This window comes from Oncorhynchus kisutch, linkage group LG15, assembly GCF_002021735.2.
Source record: "Oncorhynchus kisutch isolate 150728-3 linkage group LG15, Okis_V2, whole genome shotgun sequence".
NCBI classification, from domain to species: domain Eukaryota; kingdom Metazoa; phylum Chordata; class Actinopteri; order Salmoniformes; family Salmonidae; genus Oncorhynchus; species Oncorhynchus kisutch.
The window spans coordinates 71,321,825-71,331,712 of NC_034188.2; the positions used below are offsets into that span (position 1 = coordinate 71,321,825).

The 9,888-nt window shown below is 46.8% G+C and overlaps 1 protein-coding gene across 1 annotated transcript; it reads left to right on the forward strand.

Annotated features, from left to right (window-relative positions):
* The first annotated feature begins 851 nt into the window (after window positions 1–851).
* LOC109904872 (peroxisomal sarcosine oxidase-like) lies at window positions 852–9,596 on the forward strand. Its single transcript, XM_031791436.1, has 5 exons — window positions 852–887; window positions 3,013–3,178; window positions 4,548–4,564; window positions 8,732–8,906; window positions 9,511–9,596. The coding sequence occupies exons 1-5, from the start codon at window positions 852–854 to the stop codon at window positions 9,594–9,596; spliced, it is 480 nt and encodes a 159-aa protein (XP_031647296.1).
* The last annotated feature ends 292 nt before the right edge of the window (window positions 9,597–9,888 follow it).

Here is a 9,888-nt window from a genome sequence, read left to right on the forward strand (position 1 = left end):
CTGAACCCCAATGATTTTAACTTAGGGCTAGATTCAAGCCATATCGCGTAAGATCCGCGTTATAGTGCAATTGAAATGTAAAGGTAAGTTCTGGTTGAGCCGACATATGCAGTGTATACCGTGAATGCAGTCTCCGTAAACGTGGAAACATTGCTTTTAAATTTGAATTGCGCTATTGTGCGGATCTTCTGTGATACTGTAACGGCTCTCTTCTATCTCCTCCTCTGACGAAGAGGTAGAACAAGGATCGGACCAAAATGCAGCGTGGCTATTTGCAATCCATGTTTATTAAATAATAAAGAAACACGAACTTTACAAAAACAATAAACGTGTGAAAACCGAAACAGCCCTATCTGGTGCAAACACAAAGACAGGAACAATCACCCACGAAAACACTCACAGAATATGGCTGCCTAAATATGGCTCCCAATCAGAGACAACGATAATCACCTGACTCTGATTGAGAACCGCCTCAGGCAGCCCTAGACTACTTAGACACCCCACAAAACCCCTAAGACAAAAACACACCACAATAACCCAAGTCACACCCTGGCCTGACCAAATAATTAAAGAAAACACAAAATACTAAGACCAAGGCGTGACAGATACAGATTGAATCCAGGCCTTAGTTTATCTTTATTTCCACAAATGAAATGAAGGCTGCACACTGAAACCGGTACAGGTAAGATGCTGTATGCTGACCGCACACTGAAACCGGTACAGGTAAGATGCTGTATGCTGACCGCACACTGAAACCGGTGCAGGTAAGATGCTGTACGCTGACTGCACACTGAAACCGGTACAGGTAAGATGCTGTATGCTGACCGCACACTGAAACCGGTACAGGTAGGATGCTGTACGCTGACCGCACACTCAAAACGGTACAGGTAAGATGCTGTATGCTGACCGCACACTGAAACCGGTACAGGTAAGATGCTGTATGCTGACCGCACACTGAAACCAGTACAGGTAAGATGCTGTATGCTGACCGCGCACTGAAACCGGTACAGGTAAGATGCTGTACGCTGACCGCACACTGAAACCGGTACAGGTAAGATGCTGTATGCTGACCGCACACTGAAACCGGTACAGGTAAGATGCTGTATGCTGACCGCACACTGAAACCGGTACAGGTAAGAAGCTGTACGCTGACCGCACACTCAAAATGGTACAGGTAAGATGCTGTACGCTGACCGCACACTGAAACCAGTACAGGTAAGATGCTGTATGCTGACCGCACACTGAAACCAGTACAGGTAAGATGCTGTACGCTGACCGCACACTGAAACCAGTACAGGTAAGATGCTGTATGCTGACCGCACACTCAAAACGGTACAGGTAAGATGCTGTATGCTGACCGCACACTCAAAACGGTACAGGTAAGATGCTGTATGCTGACCGCACACTGAAACCGGTACAGGTAGGATGCTGTATGCTGACCGCACACTGAAACCGGTACAGGTAAGATGCTGTATGATGACCGCACACTCAAAACGGTACAGGTAAGATGCTGTATGCTGACCGCACACTCAAAACGGTACAGGTAAGATGCTGTATGCTGACCGCACACTCAAAACGGTACAGGTAAGATGCTGTATGCTGACCGCACACTCTAAACTTTACAGGTAAAAATGACAAACAGTTTGGTATGTATTTCTTACAAATCTGTAAAAGGCATTCTGGATTATGTTTGCAACCTAGAAGAGGTCATTATTACTAGATGCTGTTAATTGATTGGCCTTGCACCTTTAACCCACATTTTCTCAGTGCTGCTTCTAGGGTGTGATAAGACCTCAATAAAGTACAGCTCTCCCTTTACTTTAGTGCTGTTCTCTTAATCCTCTACATCACCCCAATGAGTGTCAGACTCTGTAATGATCATTCATTAGTGTTTATCAGCAGCTAGGTAATTAGCCATTATGTACTGACCACTAATTAGGAAATACTTGATGGCTTGTACACACAATTTGGGAATACTGTATATGGCGTCAGGGAGACAAATAAACAAAGAACATATGAACTGAACAATGACATATAGCTCTCATATAGCATATTTAATTCATATGCCTCGGTACACATACTACAATGAGAAAAGTAGTATTTTTCAACAATGATAACAACCTACACAGGAATTGTTTAAAGCATTGAATTGAGTTTATTCAGACATTGGCAAGGAGAAACAAAGCACTGGAGAGAAACAGCCTGAAAACACCATCTGAAACCCTTTGTTATTTTACTGCTGCCTCGGAACAATTATCCTGTCTTGTATTGATTGAACAGATTTGTCCTCTCTTTTGTGCCGATCAAGCATAAAGTATACATTACAGCTTGTCATTAGTCGTGATAATAGATGTTTCTACAGCCGCCAAGATTACCACCATGCATTCTCATTCTGTCTGAATGTCTAGTTTCATAACATCCTATCATTCTGTCTCACAATCTGCCAGCATCAATCATTTTCTCCTTGATGTTTTGTGAAGGGGCGGTCTGTGTCTTTGAGAGTTTGCACATGTGCATAACCTTGAGTGTTTTTCCAATATACGTGTGTTAACTGTGTGATTATGAACAAACTACTCTCACAAGCCAAGGTTTCTTATATCTCAGTCATGTTAATACCTCTAACTGGACTTCCAGCATCAACAGCAGTTCTGGGAAAGACTGGTGTAGATGTCCAGCTTGGCTCTGTCAGACCCAGCTGTTACCATGCGGAGACAGACAGACAGACTACCCTTCTCTGATTGCATCATTCTGGGCCTCCTTGACCTTGTACCTTTGTACACAGAGACTTCTAGACAACTCCACCATTCTGCACAATAACTCACCTGTCACAATGCCTTGGATGCTTATATATACTGTAAACTTCACTTGCACTTTCATGTATTAATATGTTGCCTGATTGATACTATTCCAATTTAGTTACAAAGGTTCCTCTGTGTCAGTTTGGTCTCATTCGTTTTGAACACACCTTGCGTACCTCACACTACAGTAACCGTTCCCTTTCTCCATCACCAGGGACAGTTCCAAAAACTGGGGGGCGTGATTAAGGATGGACAGAAGGTGATTGACATCACACCGGGCGCTGTGGTAACGGTGACGACAGTCAGTGGGGTATACATAGCTATGAGCTTGGTGATCACAGCTGGACCCTGGGCCAACATCCTGCTGTCCCACACAGGCTGCAGCTACCACTGCAGGAAGGCTACTCACTGTAGAACCAGTCAACTCACTACCTCTAACATGAGCTCACACTCTAAGGCAGTCCAGTGGAATGCAGTCCACTACTGTCACACCAGGCATGCTATGATACGCTCCATATCTTTGATATGGTCAAACCGCACTGTCACACATGTTATGCACTAAAACACAAATAGACAGTATGGAACTTGCAATCAAGCTTTACGTGCATGTATTTGACAACACAGGATTTAAGAAAGGATTTAAAGCAGAAAGGATTTAAAGCTCTATTCCAGAGTTCAGCATGCAACAATAAAACCCATACCCCATCACATCATTAATGTCAGTAGATAATGGCAACATTTTGTCCAACCTCAGGTCGAAAACAAGTCCAATCTCCCTAAATATAGCCTCCCTCCCCCAGGTTATAAGCAGGGGGGATGACTCGCCATAGCTCTGGTTGTTTCACAGCAAACCAAGAGGGAGAGTCTGCAGCCCAGTGATGGAACACTCAGTCTACTATGATGGATAAACAAAACAACCATTCCCATCTTTTACACAGGGTGCCACGGAGGGATCGAGGCAAGCAATCTCAGAATATGTCACCCACCCAAAAGAAAAGCTGATGAAATACTGGGCGTTATTTAAGTCGAGAATTGGAGTTTGTATTGAAATTGCATTATTTAGGATAGCGAGACGGGCCCGTGGAAACCATGCCTGAGTGAGCACATAGAGAAAGTATGAGGTATGAGTTTGCCTCAAATACTGCTCTCTCTCTCTCTCTACTGAATTTTGATGGTCCCCAGAATGAGATGGCTGCCTGTAACTTCATTAAACTGAAAGCTAGCATACATTGTATCCTTATTACCAAGTGCTGGGAAGATGTGATTTGTATGAGTGTGTACGCATTGGATTAGATACAATGATGGTAATGGGTAACTAGAGGGAGGTGAGGTCGTAGGAGTGGGTGGACGGGGGAGGGAAACATCTTCCCAAGTGCAATTCATCTTCTTTAATGAAATCCCTGCACCCGTCTGTCTGTCTGTCTGTCTGCCTGTCTGTCTGTCTGTCTGTCTGTCTGTCTGTCTGTCTGTCTGTCTGTCTGTCTGTCTGTCTGTCTGTCTGTCTGTCTGTCTGTCTGTCTGTCTGTCTGTCTGTCTGTCTGTCGCTGCTGTCGTGACATTGTATTGGTTAATGTGACGACTGTTGCTCATAGAATGATTACAAGTTTCTAATTACGTGATTAACTGAATCAAGCAATTATTAACTCATTAACCTGGGGCACCATGGGAAAACTCGTTTTTATTGTGTTTCTATTTCCCAAATTAACTCAAAGAATATCAGAATATCGATTTTACAACAGCCGCTAATTAACCAGTTGCCTCTATCAGTCTCATAATCTGAACGTCGTATAGCCCGTGAATCTGCACGGAACCGGGTCCCACTAATGAATTCGTACCACACCAATCTTAATTTAATATTTATTTACTAAAAAGCTAAAATGATGATAAAAGATATACATAGACAAAACACATTATAGGCTATTGATTAGAACTTAGTATAACGGGCCAACACACTATGGCGCGTGTTACCCACAATGGGAATTTCAAAAGAGAGAGAAAAATAAGTACACAAGAGAAATATACATTTGGGTGAATTTGTCAGCTATTATATTCTAACCCTAGCCTTGCCTCAAACTGCTGCTCTTATGGGTCAGAATATAATGATGTAATTACGTGGAGGGTGATCTCCGGGGATTCTCTGCATGGACCGTTCCGTTGTTCGATGACGCACTTCTCCTGCGCACCTCGTTGCTCGTCCTCCCGGTGTCTGTGTCCCTTTTGGCTTAGGAGTCTGTTCCCTCCCCCTTTTCTCTGGAAGGGGTCTTCCGAGGACAGACAGCTCTGTAGCTCAGAGCTCACAGCATAGTAATGAAACCCTTTAGATACCACGATTCGATGGGAGATGGAGGCTAGGTGGTTCGACTTGAATTCACCCGCTTAGACACAGCTACTCATCCGTAGCTTGGGTAGAAAAGGATTTCTTTGTCCTCAAACTTGCGTTGCGTTCTGGGTTGGTTGACTTTTTCAGACCCTGCTGCAGCTGGGGTCACGTAGTCCTATTTTAAATTCTATACTAACAGGTTGTCACGCCTTGGTCATTGTATTTTGTGTTTTCGTTATATGTTTGGTCAGGCCAGGGTGTGACATGGGTTTATATGTTGTGGTTCGTATTGGGGTTTTTGTATTATTGGGATTACGGCTGAGTAGGGGTGTTGCATAGGTTTGGCTGCCTGAGGCGTTTCTCAATCAGAGTCAGGGGATTCTCGTTGTCTCTGATTGGGAACCGTATTTAGGTAGCCTGGGTTTCGCTTTGTATTTCGTGGGTGATTGTTCCTGTCTCTGTGTAGTTTCACCAGATAGGCTGTAATTAGGTTTCACGTTCCGTTTGTTGTTTTCGTATTTGTATAGTTATTTCATGTGTCACTATTTTCATTAAAGTCATGAGTAACCACCACGCTGCATTTCGGTCCTCTCTTTCTACAAACGAAGACCGAGCAGCGGGTTAACAGGCAGCAGCGAAGGGAGGACGTTATGGACAGCAGAGGCTTTGAGTATACGACGTGGGAAGAAATAGACAGGTGGGCGGCCGACCCAGAGAGAGTGCCTGAGCCCGCCTGGGATTCGCTGGAGCAGTGCGAAGAGGGCTATAGACGAATGGAGTCGAAAAGAAAGACACGGCGGCGCGGAGCAAAAACCGAAAAGCCAACATTTTTGGGGGGGGGGGCTCAGAGGGAGAGTGGCTGAGTCAGGAGATAGACCTGAGCCAACTCTCCCTGTTTATCGTGAGGAGCCAAGGAGGAGACCAGAACCAGAGCCGGTGTTGGAGGTGAGCGAAACAGAGACTGTGAAGGAGTTAATGGGGAAATTGGAGGAGAGAGAAATGAGGGAGTTGCTGTGTTGGTGCTTTTTGCATGGGATTCGCCCGACGGAACGTGTTGGGGATTTGATGGCACCTGGGTTAGCGCTCCATACTCGTCCTGAGGTGCGTGTTAGTCGGCTGGTGAAGTTGGTGCCAGCCTCACGCACCAGGCCTCCTGTGCACATCCCTAGCCTTGCACGTCCTGTGCCAACACTGCTCTCAAGATCTCCAGTAGGCCTTTACGGTCTAGCCCATCCTGTGCCACCTCCACACTCCAGTCCTCCGGTAGCAGCTCCCCGCACCAGGCTTCCTGTGCGTGTCCTCGATCCAGTACCACCAGTTCCAGCACTACGCACCAGGCCTTCAGTGCGCCTCGCCTGTTCAGCGCAGCCAGCGCTTTTCTCCTCTCCTGCGCTGCTGGAGTCTCCCGCCTGTTCAGCGCAGCCAGCGCTTTTCTCCTCTCCTGCGCTGCTGGAGTCTCCCGCCTGTTTAGCGCAGCCAGAGCCTTTCTCCTCTACAGCGCTGCTGGAGTCTCCCGCCTGTTCAGCGCAGCCAGAGCCTCTCTCCTCTCCTGCGCTGCCGGAGTCTCCCGCCTGTTCAGTGCAGACAGAGCTGCCAGCCTGCAGGGAGCAGCTGGAGCTGCCAGCCTGCAGGGAGCAGCTGGAGCTGCCAGCCTGCATGGAGAAGCCAGAGCTGCCAGCCTATATGGAGCAGCCAGAGCTGTCAGTCTGTAAGAAGCCACCAGAGCTGTCAGCCTGCATGGAGCAGCCAGAGCTGTCAGTCTGCATGGAGCAGCTGGAGCTGCCAGCCTGCATGGAGAAGCCAGAGCTGCCAGCCTGCCAGACTCTTCCAGATCTGCCAGTCAGCCAGACTCTTCCAGATCCGCCAGTCAGCCAGACACTTCCAGATCTGCCAGTCAGTCAGACTCTTCCAGATCTGCCAGTCAGCCAGACTCTTCCAGATCTGCCAGTCAGCCAGACTCTTCCAGATCTGCCAGTCAGCCAGACTCTTCCAGATCTGCCAGTCAACCAGATTCTTCCAGATCAGTCTATCAAACAGAATCTTCCAGATCTGCTAGTCAACCAGAATCTTCCAGATCTGCTAGTCAACCAGAATCTTCCAGATCCGCCAGCCAGCCAGGATCTACCGGAGCCTACTACCTACCTGAGCTTCCTCTCAGTACTGGGCTTCCTCTCAGTACTGGGCTTCCTCTCATTACTGGGCTTCCCCTCAGTTCCGGGCTGCCCCTCAGTTCCGGGCTGCCCCTCAGTTCCGGGCTGCCCCTCAGTCCCGAGCTGCCCCTCAGTCCCGAGCTGCCCCTCAGTCCCGAGCTGCCTCAGTCCCGAGCTGCCCCTCAGTCCCGAGCTGCCCCTCAGTCCCGAGCTGTCCCTCAGTCCCGAGATGCCCCTCAGTCACGAGCTGCTCCTCAGTTCTGTGGGGTTTTGGGTGAGGACTATTAGGCCATGGTCGGCGGCGAGGGTGGATTATCCCAGGACGCGAAGGGGAGGAACTAGGACATTAATGAAGTGGGGTCCACGTCCCGAGCCGGAGCCGCCACCATGGACAGACGCCCACCCGGACCCTCCCTATGGTTTTGAGGTGCGTCCGGGAGTCCGCACCTTAGGGGGGGGGGGGGTTCTGTCACGCCTTGGTCATTGTATTTTGTGTTTTCGTTATATGTTTGGTCAGGCCAGGGTGTGACATGGGTTTATATGTTGTGGTTCGTATTGGGGGTTTTGTATTATTGGGATTACGGCTGAGTAGGGGTGTTGCATAGGTTTGGCTGCCTGAGGCGTTTCTCAATCAGAGTCAGGTGATTCTCGTTGTCTCTGATTGGGAACCGTATTTAGGTAGCCTGGGTTTCCCTTTTTATTTCGTGGGTGATTGTTCCTGTCTCTGTGTAGTTTCACCAGATAGGCTGTAATTAGGTTTCACGGTCCGTTTGTTGTTTTCGTATTTGTATAGTTATTTCATGTGTCACTATTTTCATTAAAGTCATGAGTAACCACCACGCTGCATTTCGGTCCTCTCTTTCTACAAACGAAGAACGCCGTTACACAGGTTTTATACCCTTGGGTCAGAAGTGGGCGTAGCCGCCTTTAGGGCAATTCTCTGGGCGTACCAAGTTAATGAGACAAGGGCTAGATTTTTCTCAAATCCCATTTTACTACAACTAACTTAACATGTCATCTTCCCCAAAACATTCCCTTTGATTTGGACATTTTCCACACAACGTACAATGTATAAACATCACACATATACTAGGAAAACCCTTCATGTTACAATGTTTTTGTAGTAACGTCATCTATTAACCTTTAATAACAAAACAAAAATGACATACATTCTCATATTCCATCTATCGTCATGACCACCATTGTGGCTGACGGAAACCATTGTTCCAAGTCCCTTTATTTCATGTTTAATGATCTGAGGCTGGTTCTCCATAGTAACAGGACAAAAGGAATTTGTCTGTGGCCTGAGATTTACCAGGGCCGTGAGGGGCCATAAAACCCCCCACATCATCAGAACCCTAGATCTCTTCTCCTCTGTTGGGGTTGAGAGATAATCTGTTGGGTTGTGGTCTCCTGTAACCTGACCTAATCAAGACAGCCATGACACTCCCCTGGTTAACTAGGTGATAAAGATGAACGTGTGCTACTGGAGGGAGAAGATCCCTGGCTCCTACAACGTCCAGCACCGCTTCCCCTGCTTCATCCAGCTGGAGTCAGAGGAGGCCAAGAATTACATCTACTGCCTCCTGTCCAATGAGTACCCAGGCCTGATGAAGGTTTGGACTTGTCGATACCATAATGTTCCACACAGGATTCAGTGATGCATTTGCTTTAGGTCTCAAGCAAGGTTACTAAACACACAAGCGTAGTTCACCAAACCACCTCCATTACACTGTTTCCTATATAGAAATACATTAAACAGAAGTAGGGCAGCAACACTGTCTGCCTCCAGAGTTCTCCAACACTTCCGGATACATAATCACAGCAGAATTCTGACTGTGTTGCGGTTCCATTTTCTATTCCATCTCTATTTTGAGCATGATGGCGAGCCAACAGGAGTTGGGAGAGTAATAGCAGCACATGCATGCAAAGGAGTTGGACAGATGGCTGTGCCATATCACATTATTCACTCTGTGGTGTAGTCAACAGTGCTTTGTAACCCATGTACTGTAGATAGATGGCTAATGCTCAGGTCAGGCTAAAGCAATTTATTTACCTTTCAAAAGAAAATGTTGCCACACTTAATTACCTTTCAAAATAACACTTCATAAAACATTGTATTTACATGACATAGGCGTTATACTATTCAGCATACAGTCGATGTTCCTGGTAAGGGCAATCAGCCTAAGTTCAATACAGTTTTTTTTACATAAAAGGTCAGTTGATGTTGTTTTGATACCACACGGCCCTGAGACGGACCTTGACAAGAGGAACAGACAGACGAACCTATTAATACTCTCAGGGCTGCATGTACCCGGTGAGTATTAATACTCTCAGAACTGCATGTGCACAGTGAGTATTAATACTCTCAGAGCTGCTTGTACACCGTGAGTATTAATACTCTCAGAGCTGCATATACACGGTGCGTATTAATACTATCAGAGCTGCATGTGCACAGTGAGTATTAATACTCCCAGAGCTGCATGTACACAGTGAGTATTAACAGCCATAGAGCTGCATGTACACAGTGAGTATTAATACTCTCAGAGCTGCATGTACACAGTGAGTATTAACAGTCTCAGAGCTGCATGTACACAGTGAGTATTAACAGTCTTAGAGC